The sequence below is a fragment of the Arachis hypogaea genome, chromosome 17, assembly GCF_003086295.3.
Source record: "Arachis hypogaea cultivar Tifrunner chromosome 17, arahy.Tifrunner.gnm2.J5K5, whole genome shotgun sequence".
NCBI lineage: Eukaryota > Viridiplantae > Streptophyta > Magnoliopsida > Fabales > Fabaceae > Arachis > Arachis hypogaea.
The window spans coordinates 133,196,021-133,217,716 of NC_092052.1; the positions used below are offsets into that span (position 1 = coordinate 133,196,021).

The 21,696-nt window shown below is 30.8% G+C and overlaps 1 protein-coding gene, 1 long non-coding RNA gene and 1 pseudogene across 4 annotated transcripts; 1 reads left to right on the forward strand and 2 right to left on the reverse strand.

Annotated features, from left to right (window-relative positions):
• The first annotated feature begins 5,206 nt into the window (after positions 1–5,206).
• LOC140180891 (uncharacterized) lies at positions 5,207–8,753 on the forward strand. 3 transcript variants are annotated; one of them, XR_011874984.1, is made up of 6 exons: positions 5,207–5,388; positions 6,923–7,243; positions 7,331–7,461; positions 7,545–7,822; positions 7,910–8,016; positions 8,102–8,753. It is a non-coding gene; the product is annotated as an uncharacterized lncRNA (long non-coding RNA). The 3 variants fall into 3 exon arrangements; XR_011874982.1 differs by having other exon boundaries at positions 5,210–5,388; positions 7,545–7,826; XR_011874983.1 differs by having other exon boundaries at positions 5,210–5,388; positions 7,545–7,788.
• A 2,089-nt stretch (positions 8,754–10,842) lies between these two features.
• Positions 10,843–15,651, reverse strand: LOC112764003 (CSC1-like protein RXW8; annotated as a pseudogene).
• Positions 15,652–17,501: 1,850 nt separating this feature from the next.
• LOC112764004 (1-aminocyclopropane-1-carboxylate synthase-like) lies at positions 17,502–20,535 on the reverse strand. Its single transcript, XM_025809525.2, has 4 exons — positions 20,395–20,535; positions 20,140–20,271; positions 19,368–19,528; positions 17,502–18,455 (listed from the first exon to the last, which is right to left on the reverse strand). Exons 1-4 carry the CDS (start codon positions 20,533–20,535, stop codon positions 17,543–17,545), a joined length of 1,347 nt encoding a protein of 448 aa, XP_025665310.1. The 3' UTR covers positions 17,502–17,542.
• Positions 20,536–21,696: the final 1,161 nt, after the last annotated feature.

Below are 21,696 nucleotides of genomic sequence, written 5' to 3' on the forward strand. Positions count from 1 at the left end.
TCATGGCACCAAGGCATATAGAATAATGTTATACATCCAAATTTTTTTATAAATTAAATTCAATCAAGTTAAATAATAAAATTTAAAATAATATTAATTATAATTAATTTTTGTTATATTAGACTAATTTAATTGAACTTAATTAATAAAAAAAGTTTCAATATATAATATTATTCTGTAACAAGATCCTACTCTAACTGATGCTAATGACTTTCACTTATTCTAGCTATTTATTATTAGCCTTTAGCTAATGTGAAAAACGAAGAAAAAAAAAAAAAACTAAGAGATAATTTAGCTTTACGTCATTTATCATTGTCACACATAATAATATCTATTGTTGAGCCATGATAAAAAGCACTCGATTACTAAAAATTTTGAGAAAGAACGAATACAAAATAAGAAAATACTATATTTAAGTAAAAATCGTATAGTATTAAATTAATAAGCTTCATCTTATAAATTCCATTTTTTTTTAACTTTTTTTTTATACGACACTAATTTATTACGATCCTAATACTTACTACTTATTAACGTCGGATATGTCTAAAACGAGCACAACAATTATGTGTTTATTGGATGTACCACATTTATATAGATCATTAAATTTGATTAGATGAAAATTAAAAGCTAATATAAAAGAACGAAGAGCATTGATGGACTCTAATAAATATAGAATATCCTAATACATAAATAAATATTTTAAATGGTAATATTTTAATACACAATACTTTAAAGGGTAACAGAATCTTTTATTTTTAAATAATTAAATATAAAACATATAAATACAAAAATATGAGTATTCTTTATTCAATAAGATTAATTATTATGCAAAAAATTTTTGTGATATTAAAAAATTATATTAAAATAAAATTTTAAACTGTAACATAAAAATATAAAATAATTAAAATTTTATTTTATATTACTTGACAAATAATTAAATTATTATATTTAAAAATTATTAACTAACTAATTTTATTAAAAATATTATTATACAATATAATTTTTCATCAAAATATTTTAAAAATATAATTTATTTAAAATATTATATATAATACATAAAAATATTAATTTTTTTATTTTTCTCAATTTTTTTTAAAATAGAATAAATAATATAAATCTAAAAATATGTCTATCATATTACATATTTATTTATATTAATAAGACCTAAACTAATCAAACTTACGTAATTAAAAATATAAGTACATAATTGTTGTGCACACCATATTCACTTGTTTGCGCAAAAGGTCAAAGAAGTGATTATCTTATATTAACACGCATATATCTTGGCTGACTTTGAGTATTTTGCCTTTTTTGCTAATTGATTACAGGTATGTACAATTTTTTTAAAGGTGAAATTTTGTTGACTATGGATATTGTCCGGTAAGCAATGGTCATGATTTGTTAGAATTGGTTGACATAATTTGAAATTGGGGTATCTATTTGTTTTTATGGGGCAACAGTTTCAAACTTTTGTCACATTATTAACTGTAAGTTCAACTCTTGAAATATTATATATGAAATAATGACACAATTAATCAGTCAAACCTATAATTAAAATCTGGATAATAATATATATAGCTATAGCACCTATTAAATACGCTTAAAGATTACATAAATATTTTTCAAACTTTATATATATTATTATAAGAAGAAAAGTGATATGATAAATTAATTATTAATGTTTAATTCAAACATAAAATAACTCGTATTTAAATAATAAAACATGTGACAGAATTTATTTTATGTGTTAAATATATACAGAATTAAATTTGTTATATAGTAATGCAAGATAGATGATAATTTATATTTCATAATTTTTAGTTTTATAGAAAGTATGGAAGTAATTTAATTGGCTAAAATTTTTTATAATTTTAAGTGTATAAACCATTTTTTTATATATTTATATTTTATCCAACCAACAATGCTACCTAGACAGTAAATATTATCATTTTTAGTCTGTATTTGACAGCAATAATTTGCATCTGAATTTATAAAAATTTTGCACATAAGAAACATATAATTTGCACTTCTATTTATCAGAATTTTATACACATAAATTAAGAATAAAGTATTATTTTTGTCCCTAGCATTTGGAGTAAGTTTTAAAATTATCTCTAACGTTTAAATCGTCATATTTAAGTCCCTAATGTTTCAAAATTGTCTCAATGTTGTCCTGCCATTAGTGATCTGTTAACAGAATTAACAGTGGGACAAAATTGAGATGATTTTAAAACGTTAAAAACTTAAAGATGATGAAAACGTTTAGGATGAAAATGATACATTACTCTTAAAAGAATTACCAAATGAAGTAAAATTATAATAAATTTTAACAGAATGAATTACATTACGAATTCAAAATTTTTATTCATACTTGTAAAATGACTAATATATAAACTTTTAGAAAAAGAAAAAAAGAGCATGTACGTATATAATAATATATCTTTTTGTAATATACCGAACTTCTTTAATATTTAATTTAATTAAATTTTATTTTTAATTTTTTAATAAATTTTAATTTTTTTTCAATAATTTTAAATTTTTACAATAGCTAATTATTTAATTTTACTCCCAATTAAAAATAAAATTACTTAGGATAAAAGTAATATGATTAGGAGTAAAATTAAAAACAAACTTATTTAGAATGAAAATAATGTGATTAAGAGTAATTTACTTAGATGCAATTAAAAAAATAATTAAATAATTATTTACCGTAAAAATTACTATTTGAAGGATAAAATTAGAATTTATTTTAAAATTAAAAATAAAGTTTAACTAAATTAAATATTAAAGAATTTCGGTATATTAGAGGCAAAATGTATAATTTATACTTTATTATATATGTATCATATTCTTTTTTTTTTTCCCGAAAGTTTATCTACTAGTCATTCTAAAAATATTCTATAATGAGTAAAAATCTTAAATTCGTAATGCAATTCATTTTGTTAAAATTTACTTTCATTTTACTTAATTTGATAATTTTTCTAAGAGTAATATATCGTTTATATTCTCAACGTTTTCGTCCTATTTAAGTTCCTAATATTTTAAATTCGTCTTAATTTTATCTTCTGTCAATTCTATTAACAGATCCCTACTGGCAAGACAACATTGAGACTATTTTAAAATATTAACGATTTAAATATTAAGAGTAATTTTAAAACTTACTCTAAATATTAAAAATAAAAAATAATATTTTACTCCATAAATCAATACAATTTAAACTCATATTTTTAGAATTTATACACACCACTACAACAATATTTGTATAGATTGCACAGATATATTGTCTCTTCGTTTTCTGGTTTTATTGTTGTAGCAGGAAACCTTTTGTAGTGATCGGTTTTCATAAACTTAATCCCGATTAATTAATGGGACACTCTATTGTACAGATTGGAGTGGTATAGAGAGAATATAATTCTTTTTATAGTTTTTTTTATTATTTTATTATTATTTAAAATATGGATCCTACTTTTATTAATCTCTCTTTCATTCTATTAAAAGAAAAATCTGTAAACTTACATTTTTACCATATAATTCACCATAATTAATTCATGATATGCTTCATTCTAATAATTGATCTATTAATAATATGCACGCACAATCTGTTTAATCGGCAACTTAACTATAAATTAGTTAAACACGTCATAGCTACAAAAATCGAAGCACGCCACAGACCATAAACAACAAACGTTTCTGAAACGCATGGTTAATATTAAGTAATTCATACTCATGCAATTAGCTATATATGTAAGAAAAATAAAGTTCATAATACGAATAATTTCGCTCTGTAAAGTAAAAGGGAATATCCCAAAGGCAGAAAAAACACGAGAGAACAATTCTACAACATAAAACAAGGATTTAAATACTTGACTTGTGAATCAGCCATTCTTACTTTACAGAAATATAATAATTACTAATTAATTAATAAGCACCAAAACAAAAACAAATTGGCACAGATCCGTGACAAAGGCCCTATAGGCAGGGGCATGCCCTTAACAGTGACAAGAGCCAAACGACGATTTCTCTTACCGCAATTCATTGTATAATATCAAGTCCCATTCTTTGTGGATTCTCTGATCCTAAGCGAATTTAATCCGTCTGATATAATTAAATCGAATTTTGGAATTGCATTTGTTTATGCAATGATAACGACACTCACTAACCTGAAAATTTCTCAAAATTCAATCCCGCCTTAGGACCTGACAACATGTTTTATTCGCTAATTGCATTTCTATATTGATTCATAAGTACTGCACACACTTTTTAATTCATGTTGGTTTGTTTTCAAGAACTAGAAGATAGCCGACCTTGGCCCACTCTGTGTTGAGAGTCAAAGTTACCAAAGATAATGTATTTATATCTTTCAATAGTGTTTTGTGTACAATTTAGGTCTTTAATCATGTATACCATAAGAAAATCACTTTCATAAAGACACTAAAAATATTTTTTTTTTTAAAGACGTTTACATGTGTCATGATATTATTGGACATATTTATTAAATCGGTTAATAATTTATTTTTTAATAAACCAAAATAAAATCAGTTTATTATAGCAACATTATAAACCTAATTGTCCACACTATAATTATTAAACCCAATTTGATTTACATAATCTAAACCGAATTATATTTAAATTTTTTGATTAAAAAACAAATATATTCCTGATTTTTATTTAAAAAAAAAATCATAATCCAGTGGATTATGTTCATCAGTTCGACCGGATCTGATAACAATTGGGTTTATTGTTATTGTTATAAAAAAATTGATTTTATTCTAGTTTGTTAAGAAATTCAAAAATAATACATAAGTGTCTTTATAAAAAGACGTTTTAAGCATCTTTATAGGAGCATCCTCCATATCATAATACCCTAGCTATTTTTTTTTTTTAAAGGAGCATTGGGCCCAAATGGTGGGCTTGATAGATAAGTATTTTAATGTATTTAAAAGTTTAGATGGATTCATTCAGCTCACCTGTCACCGGTACCTAAAAAAAAGAAAATAATTGAGGAGAGGGAATGAATAATCTTGCGGCTAACCCAGAAGAAAAATCTTGACCAAAAAAACAAGAAAATTCCAAGAGAAAATGTTGAAATATATATATAAAAAAATGTCGACGTTAATAAATATATATGCTTTTTTTAAAAAAAAAGTGAAAACAACAATTCCTATTTTAAAAATATAAATAAAACAATTATTAAAAGGGACAAGATGACCTCTGCAGCGTGTGTGGTAGCTCCTCCGAGTTTGTGCTTCACGTTTTGCGAGACTAAAGAGTTGCACATCAAACATGGAAGAGCATAGATGTCAGTTTGGAATGAAGCAAACGGTTTTTTCACCAAGCCCTTCCTTCCCTTGCTCATGGAAAATTTGTCTTCCGATTCTCACCTTAAAGGTTTTTTTTTTTTTTTTCCTCCTCTTCTCCAATACAATGAGTACTCTATGATATCGTAGGAACAAGTTCATTTTTAAAAAGAACATAGCTGTTGATGAAGATAAAATGTATGAAGTAGTTCTCTTTTTAGTCAAGTATTACAAGAAAAATGTTGAGTATCATCGGATTTAGCTTCGCACATTATCGTTAATTTTACTGATAGATTTATGGATGATTTTTATGTGAAATTTGACCATTCAAATAGTTACCGACAGATTTTCAATTCCAACATTAAATTCATTAGGAATAGTTGGAGGAAAAACAGGAAAAAGCAGGCGGAAAATGTATCGTAAGATTTACCGGCGAAAAATCCGCCGATAAACCCATTTTAGTGGAACGCTGCGTTTTGGTGACCGCAATGCGTTATAGTAGGATTTATCCGCAGGTAAATCTGACAGTAACAAGCCCTAAAATTAAAAGTGCGAACCCTCTTCCCCTTCATTTCGAAATCTCCTCTCTCTCTCTCTCTCTCTCTCTCTCTAACCTCTCTTCTACCTCTCTCTCTAACCCTCTTCTCTCCCAGCCGCTCCGTCAGCCCCACCGCCACCTATTCCTCCTGTCACCGCCTCCTATCCCCCTCACTGAAACTAGACCGTTCCTTCCTCCTCTCCCCTTCATTAGTCGTTCTCTCTCTCTCTCTCTCTCTCTCTCTCTCTCTCTCTCTGTTTGTGTGCCGTCCAACACTGCCAGTGCATCTCCCTTTCCTGAGTTCTTTTTTCTCTGTTTGCTCCTCAGGTTCTATGGTTACTCTTTTTTTTTGTTTAAGTTAATTTAGAATTTAGTTATATGTTAATTTAGGATTTAGAATCTGATTATTATATGCTAATTTAGGATTTAGGGTTAAGTTAATGGTTAATTTAGGATTTAGAATTTGATTATTATATGATAATTTAGAATTTAAGGTTATGTTAATTGTTAATTTAGGATTTAGTTATGTGTTAATTTAGAATTTAGGATTGGATTATTATATGCTAATTTAAGATTTAGGGTTAAGTTAATTGTTAATTTAGGATTTAACTATATATTAATTTAGGATTTAGTTATCATATGCTACTTTAGCATTTAGGAGTAAGTTAAGTTTAATATCAATAATTAAGATGCACTTTCAAGTAAACTTACATGAGTATTAATCGAACTTCAAATTTAACACTATAGTTTCAAATAGAGATAGATATATGTATATGCTAAGTAAAAGTGCGTGCTATATTGTATACTCTTATTTATATGTAATAACTTCTATGAATTAATGAGAATGTTGCCTTTTCAATGTATAAACAAGTTATTATATTCTGGTAGATATGTTGTGAATTTAATTGAGTTTTGTTGAGTGATGTTGTCGATTGAGATTGGTTGGATTTGTGATAACCGTAAAGGTGAATACATATCCAATTTTAGGGGAGGTTATGTCAAATTTTTTTTTTGAAATAATGTAAATGTTGAAGGATTTGTGTAGTATATATATTGATTAGTGCTAATAATATATTTTTTTTTGCAGACATGACGACAGATAGCAGAAGTCGATCGAGTGTGTCTCGTGGTCATGGTAGAGGGAGAGTTTCTACCAAATTTCCAAGGATTGCTCAGTCACCGTCCTTTACTCCGACTACCCCGTCGACTCCTGTGACGTCACAAGCGGATCCAGCGGGCTAGTAGTTCATCATGGTCCTGAACCCGAACTACGTGCCTCCTTCTGCTACGCCCCTATAAATCCAGCGACAGATCCCGCAGTGGGTGATTCATTTAATACGTCCCAGCAGGATACCCCTCCACCACCGCTCGTCATACGGGTTCGGATTTGATCTGATGGCATGTAGATGTGAGTTATTAATATTTTAATGTCTTTTATACGGATAAGGTTTATGTGTTTTTATGTGTTTATTAATCTTAAGTTTTTCTTTGATAGGTTTGCATCAAACAACAATGCTTGTACACAGGAGATCTCTGAAGTGATTAAGTCAATGTACGACCACCTGTGGCCGACCTACACGAAGATCCCTGTTGACAATAGAGAGCGATGATTTTCAGAAGTGGGTGGTAAGAATCCAATGTCGTTGAATTAACTGTATTTGAACTGTATTTATTTCGACTAACTAACGTTGTTGAATCACTTTATGCAGTTGAAATTCATATGAGATACAAAACATAATCTCGTGATTTGGAAGATCTATGACCACCGGGCAACTAAACGACTTCAGCAAATGATGAGCGACATTCGTCAAGGGCGCGACCATCTAACGACCTGGATCTGTCCATCTATCAAGAAGGAACTAGAGACCCATTTTAGAACTGATGGGGGGTTCAAGCGTCGCCATCTGACGAACGTCGCTAACAGAGCTTCGTCAAGGTCGTCAAAGTATACAGGTAGGTCAGCGACTTTCATAAAGACAAAGAGCAGGTTGGTAAGTACTTCACATGTTTGTTAATTATTACTTGAATTAGTTGTTTCTTGACTTATTTACTTAGTTGATTTCGATATGTGCAGTTTAAGTCGTTCGATTATGAGGCGACACTGGCGGAACCTTCAAGTATACCCATACTTTGAAGGCCAACAAGAAGAAATTTGCTGATGAGCGGTCTGTGACTCATTATGTGAGTTTCAATTAATTCTAAATTTGAAATGTATTCAGTTTAAAGTCAATTAATTGTTATCCTAATCACAACGTGTGTTACACAGGAGGTCTACACATATAGATTGGAGGCCCCAACCCAGCAACATCAATCGCCTAGTGAAAACGACGACCCCGATATCTCAGTGGTAGATCCTGATAGGGTTTGGCGCGAGACCGCCTCTGAGCCCCACAAGAATTGCGTCTTCGAGTTGGGGTCGTTATTTGCTAATGGTCTCCGCACCTCTGCATTGGCGGCTTCATCTGCGTCTGCCTCTGCCACCAGCCCTGTCGATCCCGCGGAAGTTGTCGACTTGAGGGAGGAGGTGTAGAAGATCACACAGGAGGTTCACCAACAAGCTCAACAGTCTAAGCAGAGGTACAACGAGCTTCTTGCACGCATGGGAGACACTGCAGCCATCAACTCGCAGATGACGGCGAAGCTGGAGCGGCTAGAGCGTTTGCGGGAGTAGATTGAGGTGTACAACGAGCATATGCGCATTGGAGGTAGCGACGCTACTGGTAAGGCACCGACATCAGCACCTACTCCACCGCCTCAGTAGGGGAAAGACGACGATGACGATGGCGACAATTACCAGGATCAGTAGGATTTAGGGATTTAATTTATTTTATGCCTATTTCATTGTATTTTACTTCTATGACATTTTACTATATTCAGACAATTGATATTTAATAAAATTATTAGTTGATTTCTGATAATTTTGAATTTCTACCCTAATTATGTTAACAAGAATTTTAATTTAACTACTAATTGTGGAAAAAAATACTACTGTCAGATTTATCGGTTGACATAGTAATTAGATACCAAAAACATATAATATGGTGCCAAAATTACCGTCAGAATAATCCAACAATAATTAGCAACTTAGTCTTGACAAATTTATTATAAAACCGACGAAATAATCTACCAATAAATAATTTTTGGCACTGTTTATACCATCAAATTTAATTATACGATAAATTTGACAATATTTAATGTTTTTCTTGTAGCGAAGATCGTCACCTTATCCAAGTTGAATTCTTTCGAACTAGAAAGAAAATTAGTATCTTTGAGGAAAGATAGATCGGTTGGCATCTCCCGGTGCAAAATTTTGTCAAACTAAAATCGGATGGGAAAGCAACCTATGGTGGAATTATAAGGGAATGTGCAAGCAGATTTATTACTTGTTTCAGTGCCAAGTACCAAAATTGGTTTATGCACTATCACTCAAGTCGAGCATTAGGATATTCGTCTTACTTTAAATTTTGGCTTTGTAAATATTGAAATAGAGGCTGATTTTAAAATTGTGGTGGATCTCTACCTCCAAGTAAGAGGGATTTACACTCTTCTAGACCTTTGGTCTCTTGCCATCAAATTGTGGAGTGATCAATTTAGCAGTTGGTCTCTCCACCAATTTTCTTTTAGGGCGTCTTCCCTGTTGTTTATAAAAAAAAATATTTATTTACTTTTTATATTTTAAAATAACTGTCACTTTTTATTTTTTAAATTTATTAAAAAATTAATGTATCTAAATAATAGAATTATGTGTTAATATATTTTATATTTATTAAATTTTATTAATATTTTTTTAAACAATTTTTAATATTTACTTAATAAAATTCAATAATTCATAAAACTAACATATTTAATAATTATAAAATTATTTGTACTCATTTTAAACGCATTCAGATATAAATAGAAAAGTCTAGAGGGCCAGCAACTTTGTTAAATTCTGGCCAACATGTAACCATTAAAGAAAAGTGAGCCATTGGATGAAATTTCACACCAATTTCACACCATTAAAACCATCATTAATGGATATTTGACGCAGGGGCAGAGATAGGTACAAGAAAAGGGGGGCAATGATCCCCCTAATTTTAATTTTTTACATGTAAATTATATATAAATTTCAGTTTAGCCCCCTCTTAAAATTTTATTTTAGTCTTATTTTATTGTGTAAATATTTTTTGCCTCCCTCTAATATTTCATCTAGCTCCGCCCCTGATTTGATGACTACAAATCACAAAAATTACTAGCCCCTAGCATTCCTCGGTATAAATTGTTATAGCGGGATGTACGTTTACATTGCACAACGATAAAAATGCACATTTAACTACTTTCCATATCCAACTATTTTCTTCTTGGCTTGTACTCATTTTAATCTTTAACTATCTTCATCCACCATTAATCTCAGTATCTCACAAGTCATATCTACAACCCTAATTCTAATTAAGAACTCCGTCGCTTGCCGCCAAAGCAAGTACTAAACTAGATCACCAAGTGGCCATGCCATGTCTCTCTGTCTTTGGATATTAATATCAATGCCCTTGTTGTCTGAAGATAAAAGCATAAGAGAAAGCATAGGGAGCCAATGGCTTAAGCGTATAATGTGTACAATGGAGGTTTAGAAAGTATTAGAGATATGACCATTAGTGTTACATTGTCCTATCAAGTTATGTTTTTGGGATAAGTGGTTTCATGACATGGTATTAGAGTTCTAAATCCGAAAGGTCAAGAGTTTGATTCTTGGTGAACTCCAAAATCAACTTAAGCTTTTAGGATAAGTGATTTTATGACATGAGATGTTTATTATCTTGTATCCAGATGGTTATATATATATATATAGTCATGTTATTAATTAGTAATATATTAATACTGCTTGAGATTGAAAACAATAACTTAAAAGCTAAGGAAATAAGAATAATGTTTGGAGGTATAATTTGGAACTATAGGAAGTCATAACTTACTGTTTTTTTTTTTATTTTTTTAATGTATTAATTTTTGTTATTTTATATTTTCAAATTATTGTTAAAATAAATAACAAATTTCAAATGTAATTATAAGTGTTACATATATAAAATTATGAATGTTAAATTAAAGAAGATAATTTTGTATTATTGTCTCTCTAGCATTACGCGGAAATAAACCTGCATCCAGAGTTTCTGGAGCGGGCGAAACATGGTCTGAGGTCATCCCTCGATAGCTTCCGGCGGATCGTTCAGAACTAGAAGCAGATCGAGTGGGAAACTGGCAATAGAATGAATGCACTTGTTCATAGATCTCTTCCATCTTTCCTAAGTGCTGATCTCTACGGTCCATGTCAATAAGAACCTAAGACATACATAATAAAAACATGTTGTAACTAACACGTGCGCATGCATAATGCATTATGCCTGAGTGAGAGAAACAGAGGCTTTACCTGTGTTGCAAGGTTCTTGAATGCAGGATGAAATCTCTGATTACAATATATGTGAAATAGAATGGTACCGATCAAAAGTGGAATGATAAACCCAGATGAAACTGTTGATCGCTTTAGTCCAAACACACCGAGTGCAATAATTTGAGACACGATTAATGAAAATATCACTGAGTTGTGAGCAATGGGCCATAGCTTTCCCCCACCATCATATTTTGTAACATACACATTCAGAATCTAAAAATAAAAAACAAACAAGTTTAATTAGCTATCAAATAATTAAGAGAAGGGTAGGTTGAAGTTTGAAGCTAAGTAATTAACCTGGTTGCGGTAAACGAGGTATGCAAGGGAAAAGTAGAAGAGTAAGAAGGGCAATATTAATGGAGCAAGAATAGAGCAGGTGAAGCCAAGGAATCCGAAGAGTAAGACCCTTGGAACTTCGGTATGATATGGAAAAGTGAGAGTGCCTTCTTCTGAATCATCCTTACTCCTCAGAATGTATCTCCGGAACAGGTTGTAGAAAAGAGGACACACCTGCATGATTTCACATGCCAGACTTGCCCATCCAGATGATAATACATATGTTGTGAAGTAAGTAGCCTGCAACATGCATGCTGGTTAATTAAGGTGCCTATTTAACAAGACAAAGTCTTAAGAGCCAATTTTACACTACTAATATTGCAACCAATGTTTTTTTTTTTTGTTGTCTAAACATGCAAAGAAACAAAGCAAACACTATCTTATATTCCAGCGAATGATTTACTGGAGATCAACACAAGGCTCAGAGTTAGAGTTACTCTTGGCACCATATCTAGTCATCCACTTCGCAGCTCTATTTACTTTTCGAGACACCCACTCAACGTGAACAAGCCAAAGACGAGATAAAAGTTCGTGAATCTTGTAAACCAAATCTGTTACTTCAGATGAATATCCATTTGAAAGATTATGCACGACGGGCAAAATGTCAAAGCAATCCGTTTCACATATAATATCTCTTAAACCTAATCCCAAACTAAAATCAACCCCTTCAAATAGCAAATAATTCACATATGATGATAGACCAGGGGAATGCTTCCAGAACATCTCTAATAATACACCTAAACTCCGCTAAATTTGAATTCGAATACAAGCTTGCATTACAATTAACTTTAACAAACTCAATTAGAAAAAGTATCCGAAATCCAAACTCAACAAAAATTTATATTTAGTGGGCTTTGTATTGGACTTGTTTATAACGTTGGCTGAAATTAGCTGCTATAATGTTGGTTCCCTAGCATTACTAGTTTAATCATAGAACAGTTAGAAGCAAATTAAAGTAATCACCTGCACCGGGACTGCCTTGGCAAGTTGGGCAGGTAATTCTGATACACTGGCAAACACTGAGAGCTGGCTGATAACAGAGCCAGCAAAAACATTAACAAAAAACACATTCCAGATTGTAAAAAACAAAACTTTGAGGCATGCACTCTTCTTCCTTATACTGCGTGAAATATGCCCCTCCATTGTTGACAATAGCATCATCACCGGTGGAACAGCCAACAAAAACAAAACCAAAATAACACTTGGTAGGTAACCGGTCACCAGTTGATTCATAAATTTCCTAGGAAACAAAAGAAAAAGGGAGTGTTAGGTAAACAATAATTTTTTGAACAACATGAACAACCACCAATCAAATAAGAATACACTACACTCTAATTTAATGCTACTAATTAAATTTAAGATTAATTTACTCTTTTAACCCTATTAATTCACATTGTTCACACATTGTTCAAAAATATTGTTGGTTACCTATACTTTTCCAAAAGAAAAAAGAAGCATGAATAGTGGTCCAATTTATAGTGAACTTAACAAACTGTATTTTCATTTTTGTTAATATGCAACTACTCTGTCTATCTATATCTTACTGTGTTAGTACTCTTGTTAGAAAAGGGAACATTTTCTCAAGCTTGTCTAGTTGAGTCAAGCCTTGTGCGAAGGTGACAGGTATAATGAAGACAATCATGAAAGTGACAGCAGCACCGAATGTGGATATCCTACGGAGCCAGATTTGCCTATATGGTATGCAAAGGTTGGACCAATAAACATCGTTTGGTTCGGGGGCTAAGTCTGTCACCCATAACATAGGATGTGACGTTTGAAGATTTTGGGCAGCAATATAAGCAGCATACCGAGTCTTAAAATATACAAAAGCAGTCCCTGATTCCTGTATTAATTAGTTATCATATGTGGCATCAGAATGAATAAAACATTAAACAAGAGGCTAAGCTTAAATGCTTTCATAAGAACATTGAATTCATTTCAAAACCTTTCTTGAATCTGTTTCTATGTCATTGTAGCGCATCGCAAAATCAATAGAATTTTTAAATCCTCCACAGAAGCAGCAATGGCTGAACCCGTGCCCACAACGAGTCATCGAACGACTAAGCACCTTACACATATGTTTTGCGTTATCCTGGAGAAAGATGATGATTAAGAGAGAGAGAAGGGGAGAAAAAAAAATGTTTAAAAAGTAGTAGTTTATTATGTGGACAAATTAAAGAGAAAACAGAGTAAATATCCTCTCAATTTGCTATTTGTTCAAAAAACAAAGTGTTTTTTTACAATTCGAAAAATTTTAATTGGTTTTTATCCTTTTAAATAATTGGTCTAAGCGACTCCGTTTACGCGATTTCTGATATGTTAGGAATCGCTTAATTAGACCAATTATTTGAATGATTAGGAACTGGTTAAGAAATTTTTGAATTAAATAGCCTACAAAAGTGAAAAGCATGCAAGACCTTCAATTTCTGAACTACACCAGAGTTGTACACCATTTGATGAGACAAATATGTTGATTCATAATAATATGAAAAAAACTTTTTCACTGTGTCACAATATGTGCTTTCTTGAGACCAGGGTATTCCTCGAACCAGAATTGCAAATTGACTTGGATTTGGAGCTGACCCAATAATATGTATTAACCGCAAGTCAGTAAGGTGCCTATATTCCTGATGAACACAAATAAATCCTGATATCAACAAAATAGTTTCTCTTTATACTATTGCAGACAAGTAAATGATGCAGGTAATTAATTAAGTCCTTACAAAGTATAGAAGAGTACAGGCTGTTATAGTTATAATGTATAATGCGAGACAATGAGCCCAAAGCCTGAAATGAAATAAAAGAATAAGAAATGTTTTTCTCAGTGGCAGATTCAATTCTTTCTTTGGAAGTGAAAAAGGTGATACCATCTGGATCCTTGCTTGACATTCTCAATGGTAAATGCTTCCAATGACTCCAAAGGTATATTCTTATAGAGTCTCTCCCGACCGTGGTAGTTAACTGGTAGCACCAGAACAAAGCAGATGACAGTAGCAACAGAAAACATTCGAATACTGTAGAAGAAGATGAAAAATAACAGTTAATTAAGGGAGATTGTGAATATATAAGATTTTTGAATTTGGTTAAGGAAAAATATAGGGTATCAATATATTATCTGCTAACTTATTGTCAACAATAATTAATTATTATATTTTAAACACATGAATAAGGAGACACATTCAGAAAAATACATACATAAATATACTTCTATTAGACACAATTATAAAAAAGACATTCTTATTAGACACATCCATAAAGATACTTCCATTAAACACAGTCATAAATAAGAGTTGGCCGAAGTTGGCAGAAATGCTGTTATGGTAACGTAGCGGGATTGTTTGGTTAATTATTACCTAAAGACAAGCATCCTACTGAAAGCAACAGCATCCAAGCCACCAATAGTGAGAATATCATCTTGAGTTGTTTCCCATGCTTTCTTGACCCATGTTGGGGAAGGAACAAATCTCTCCAAGATATCAACGTGTCTTAAACGCCGAGATGCAAGCCTTCTTCCAAAGTACACATTAACGTTGCTTGGTTGTTTCCTTAACACTGAATATAGTGAAAACAGCCCCACGCATAGACCAATATTTATCCCAGTTGATGTTAGAAGACCATTGATGTCCATCTCTTGTCATACAACAAAACATTGCAATTAATTAATGTGTCTCAAAACAAAGATCTTGATGCTCTGCTTCACCTGTAAAGTCCTGTATATGCGGCATCCACTCATCTTGCACTCATCATCGAAAGTGCACGACAAACATTCCCATGAAGTTGGAACAACGTACTTCTGGGATTCTGGGACGCCTGATGAAAACTAAACAACGTTATTTAAAAGATGATTGTTTTCACGTACGCATGAAATAATTAACATTGGGAATAGAAGACAAGTACCTGCATATATAGGGATGAATAATCAATAACAATGTATGAAGAAAATTGAAACCCCTAATTTCATCAGTATTCGCGGGATTTAATTTAATCTGATTTAGTGTGAGAGGGGAAGAGGAGGAGGAGGGTGAGGGTGAGGGAATGAAATCGCATGAAATCGGCGTCGCATCTGCATGGAGCCATAGAGGATATGCAAATAGCGCTAGAAACGTATCCTGTTGCCCACGCGGCCATCACCCAATCAATCATGCATACGCCATGCTCATGCATAATTCTCACATTCAAATTATTATTATTATTATTAAGGTTACTGTATGCATAATTGTATTGTTCATTAAATTTATTATCTTTCTATACTTTTTCTTATTATTATATACAAGTATATTTGGCACACATCACATTGATGAAGTGTTTTAACTAGTTTTATATATAACAGCATACAATCATTCCAAAGTTAAAAAGTTAGTAGAAGAAATAAATAAATTTTTAAAGTTTGAAATCGAAATCAAATTTTTTTTTTTAATTTTAAAATTAAATTTTATTAAAATAATATTATTTTTGGACTATTTTATTTATTCTTTTATAAAATTTTATTTTTCTAGCCTCGAACCGCAATACACATTTTTATTTTTAAGATTGGATTAATAATGATATTTTTTTTAATTGTTCAACTCCCACCTTGTACTCTATTTACCAATGAGTTATAATTCAAATAATATAGTCTCTCCATACTCAATTAAGAGGTCGTGAGTTCGAGTCTCCTATCTTTGATAAAAAAAAGTTGTTGTGGTATTTTTTAAAATATAGAATGATTTAATTTAGGAGGTAGAAATCGGACTGTCCGTTGCAAGAGTTACAGAAATCGAACCCTCTGATTTTTGTACTCAAAACCTAAATTTGGAGTATACAAATAGAACAATTTTTTTATTTTTTAAATATAAATAGGAAGGTACCCCAAATTTGTTTTAAAAAAATACAAAAATTACAATATGTATATCACTCATACCACTCCCATAACCATATCTAAATTTTTTAGCCACTGGAAAAAGAAAAAAAAAACTAAGGAAAATAAGGAGAAGACTGCGGAAGTGGGAGAAGGAGGAGGAGAAGAAGACGACGATGCAACGAAGCAAGGAGTCATTGATGTTGTCGCCGTCAACGATGGAATACGAGAGAAAGCGGCGGAAATAGAGTATAGAGAGATGCATGTCAAAGAAGAAAGGGATCGGAGAGAGAACTCTCTGGGAGAGGAAGAAAAAGTTGAAGGAGATTATGGCGGTGGGGAGGTTTGATGTTGCTGTTGAGCTCTCTATCTCTGTCTTTGCTCGTCGGAGAAGCTACTGCCAGCACTACACCTCCTAATCTCGTCGACCATGGTGACACCGGACAGTAGATTCTTGGTAAGGCGTAGTTGTCGACACCGTGCTATTCTTCTTCTCCTTGTGCTGGAGTTCAAATTATATCAGATAATCCTATTTCCCTTCTTCTTGAGCCATGCCAAAATGAGAGCTTCGAACTGTTTTGCTGTCTTGGAACCGAACCAGATCGAAACAAGCGAAAGGGTGGTAAATGTCTCTATTAACACTTTTGTTCAGTTTTAGCTCAATCACAATTTGATTCACCAATTTTCTTTACGTACTTTAGCTCTGACATTTCAGTTTGCAAATAAAAAAAAGGTGTTATATTCTGTTATATGTGAATGATTGTTGTTGTTGATTATTGATTATTGATGACAGTGTTTTTCTTCTCTCTTTTTAATCTTTATTATTGTTCTGTTTGTTCTGTTTACGAGCAAGGATGATGTTTACGAGCAAGGATGAGAAGACAGAATTTTTTAATTTATTTTTTTAATTTTTATTTTTTTTAAATGAGTTGATATTAATAAAAAAAATTAATTTCTTAGCTATTTCAGGTATCATTAGTTATATATGATTATACCTGTGAATTTGTGTTTTTAAGATAAAAGTGTGATATAATATATAAATAAAAAACATATTTTATTAATGATAGCTGATTTTATAGGGAGAGTACATAGTACAATATATTTTTAGGAAAATCTTAAAATGATTTCTTTCTCATCATGATGATGGGAAGTCGAACAGAGAAGATTGAGTTTGTGAAGGCCTTCATCCTGTGCATGGCAAGGTGCAATGCATCTTCGGAGATGTTAGCAAAACAAATTCTAAACCACCCTGGCTGAGAGCAATGGCAAGAAGACCCTGGTGATATGTTCAAACCAACCTCACACACAATCCTCTTCCAAAGTTCCTTCTCCGCTTCAAACGAATCTGAACTCAACAAGTGCCTCATGTCCACCCAACAGAACAATCCAGCATTGCTCCTTAAACACGATATCCCTGCTTTCCTTAATCCACGCACAAGCATGTCCTTGCGCCTCTTCAACCTCCTCTGGTTCTCCACCATGTATTTCTTAATGAACTTAGCGTCGGAGAGTAAGTTTGAAAGCAAGAATTGAGTTTGTGACGAAACAAGTGCAAAGCTTGACATTTTTGTGGCTGCGGCGATAACCTTTTCATTGTTTGAGTAAATCATTCCTACTCTAAATCCAGGGAGACCTAGGTCCTTTGAGAGACTATACACCATGTGAACATGGTTCCTAATGTTATTATAATTATTGTTGTTTCTCTCGTTCAGCACTTCCATGATGCTTGTGAAACTGGTGGTGGAGGAGGAGTCGAAGACGGTGCCTGAATAGATTTCGTCGCTTACAATGTGAATGTTCTTGTCGATTGCGAAATCGAGCAAGTGGTTCAGTTCTGTTTTGGTCATTGTGGTGCCTAGTGGATTTGAGGGGTTAGTCACTAGCACTCCTTTGATCTTGAGGTTCAGTTCTTGGCCTAACTGATAGGCTTGTTCTAAGGCGCAACGAGTGATTCTAAAACCGTTTGAGCTTGAGCAATGCATTGGAATAATCTCAGCCCCCGTTTGCCATTTCAGATCTCTATCAAACCTGCATGCCAGCCACCCAATTACATCTTCAACATCTTATCTGCCTTTTATATAATTTGAACAAAAATGTTATTCGTACTCAAAAATCAACTACTAAAATTAGTCACCGGTATAATTGTGGTTTAATTTATTTTTAATGTATATTTATATTTTAAGATATATTTTATACTGATAATTGATTTTGATAACTAAGTTTAATATACACGTATCATGATCGTTATTTGAAACATAGATACAGTTTATAATTTGAAAGATGTCTTTTGTTTAAGAAAAAAAAAATTACTAAACAAAGAAGTCATTTTTATAATTAAGTTTAACCGATTTTAGAAAAAAAAAAGCATGAATACATATGTATTGTATAATATGTGCCAATAAATTTTTAGGCTAATTTAATTAAATTTAATTATTAAAATGATTTAATTATGTAATATTATTATTTATTTAATAAAAGTCATTGAAATAATTTTGTCAAATTAATTATATCTATATTCTTTTATATGTAATTATATATAATAAAAATATATAAAAGATTAGTGCACATCTTTATTTTTTAAAATGTTTTTTATTATATATAATTCATAACATATTTTCAATATACTTGAATTAAAAACTTATACATTACGAACAATTAGTTATTTTAACTAATTTATTTTTTTAATTTTATACATATTTAATAAATAAAATAGTGAATCAATATTTGTTATTTTAATTGATTCTATTTTTTTAATTTTATACATATTTAATAAATAAAATAGTGAATCAACATTTATCTTACTATTGATACACTAATATTATTAGCCAGAATTGTGATATTTACTTTGCTTTTTTTTTTTAAATAGTTTTGCTTCTTTTAATAGTTTACTCTATATATGTGATGCTTCAATTATTCATTTAAAATAGAAGGAAGCTATACCCAGGATAATAGGGTGTGGGGAGGATGAAGGCTTGGCCAGGGTCAGTGAGACAAAACATGAGAATTTCATTTGCTGCGGTTGCACCAGCTGTGAGGACAAGCTTGTCTGAACTATATTTGATTTTGTTTCCTCTCATGCTTGTCATAAAGTTCACTAACGCCTACAACAAAATTTTACCAAGAGTAATTAATAACGGTACGTTGATTTTTTTACCAATTAATACGTGAGAGTGAGTATTTAAATTAATTAAATAATAATAAATTTTTAAAAAGATTGAAAATTAAAGGACAATTCGTATTTTTCTAATTAATAATAATATGTTGTTATATAAATAAATCTTTTTAAAAAGGCTTCTTACACTCAAAAAATTTTTTATGACTAAGAAAGATACCGTATAGAATTATTTTTATAAAATTAAAAAAAGAAATACTATTCTTAGTTGATTTTATATGCATACATACACTAGTAGCATAGTCTCTCCATACTCAATTAAGAGATTACGGGTTCAAGTCTCTTATTTTTTATAAAAAAAAAAAATACATATACTGGTAGCATGAACAGTCGTTATGGACGGTTTTAATGATTAAAGTCATGTAGTCTTATGTAATTTTTCCTTAAATCATAAATAGATAGAGCATTAAGCTTTTCATTTGAAAACTTTGTCTTCTTTTGGATAAATATCTCTATATATTGCAAACAAAATATATAAATGAAACAACAAGAGTTTCTCTTCTTTTTTTTTATAAATTAGCCTGAAAAATCATATCTTACTTCTTTGAAAGCTGGCAAACCATGGTAATCCTGAAACAAAGCAAGATCTTTAAATGCAGAAACCCCATCTTTCTTCAACGCCATTGTATTAGAATTTCTTCGTAGCCAAGATTCAAGAAGGTCAAATGAAAGCTACAAAAGTTGTCAATCAGTTAGACATGTATAGCTTGATGTTAAAACAATATATTTATTATTGTGAAAATTAAAAAAAAATTGCCCAAACATAAATATCCATATAACAAATAAAAAACTAACCTGATTTTCTGCAAGTCCCATCTGAATGATTCCCATTGGATTTTGAATGGGATGATAAGGGTTTTTCTCATACTCTTGCCATCCTTGAAAATAAGAAGAGTCTTGGCCATGAGAGTCCTTACTAGCCTTTCTAGACAACATTATTTTAATATTTTTCCTCCTTTCTTGGTTAGTAGATACTATCTAGTGTCTTTATATTAAATTAACTCTCCTAAACAAAAATTGAGAACCAAAAGGAATGATCTAAAGTGATTCAATATATTTTTTTTAGAATTCTAGAATGCAAGAGTTTTGAAATGGAAAGGGTTACGATATTTGAGTAGCTAAAAATTAGGCAGCAAGAGGTTCAATATTTATAAGGGGTACAAGAATGACAAGTAGTGAATAACATAGAATACCTTGTGAGCTGTAAATAACATACATACGATATTAATTGGTAATTAAACTAATTAGCTTATTTACAGCCTATAACTAAGTTAGAAAGGTAAGTTAAATTATAGTTATTAGAAATTAGTGAAAGCTTCATGAGTTACAAAAATTGTTATTAATAGAACAAGTACACGTGACTAAGTATTGTTTCCTAAGAATATATCTCCAATGATCCTACATGTACACAAGTATTTTTTTTTTAATATGTCCAACAAAAGTCATTTGTATAATATGCCTATATACTTTTTTTTCTTCTTTGTATTTTTTTAATTAATATAGCACAAAAATTTTGGTTAAAAGCATAGAAAAGTATAGATACAATATAGAAATTTTTGTGAGTCAATGTTTTGAATGTGTAATCATTCAAAACTTTTTACCCTGTGTACCAAAATTTATATGCTCGGTAATTTTGTTACACATATATAAAAGAAGAAAAAGAAGAGTTTATATTACGAGTATATTGTGCTTTAAAAATTTATGTGCTATGTACTAAAATTTTGTATTATATACCAAAATTTATGTACTCAGTCATTTTGCTTTGCTGTATATCGGAAAAGATTATGAAAAAGAAAATGATAATAAAAGAAGAGAAAAAAAAATCAAATAAAAAACCAAAAAAGAAGAAGAAAGGAATAAGAAGAAATAATGACGATGATAACAACTAAGGAGGAGAAGAATAAAAGAAAAAGGAAAAAAATTAGATAAAGGAGAAGAGACGATTTAGTTGGACTTTTCAAAATTTATTTAGCCTCCTGGTATGTCTAATATAGATATCCATAGCATTATTCTAATTTAAAGACTTTAATTTCTAATAGTGAGAAGTGGTTGATCATAACCTTAATTTATTATTTCTCATCTTAATATGTGATTTTT

Bases quoted from the DNA above. Each gene is read 5' to 3' on its own strand.
- LOC112764004 (XM_025809525.2), bottom strand. From the start codon at position 20,535: ATGTTGTCTAGAAAGGCTAGTAAGGACTCTCATGGCCAAGACTCTTCT. The intron at 19,529-20,139 runs GTAAGATATGAT...ATTTTGTTGTAG, and splicing joins GTTTGCCAGCTTTCAAAGAA to GCGTTAGTGAACTTTATGAC. The intron at 18,456-19,367 runs GTATAGCTTCCT...GCTGGCATGCAG, and splicing joins CCCACACCCTATTATCCTGG to GTTTGATAGAGATCTGAAAT.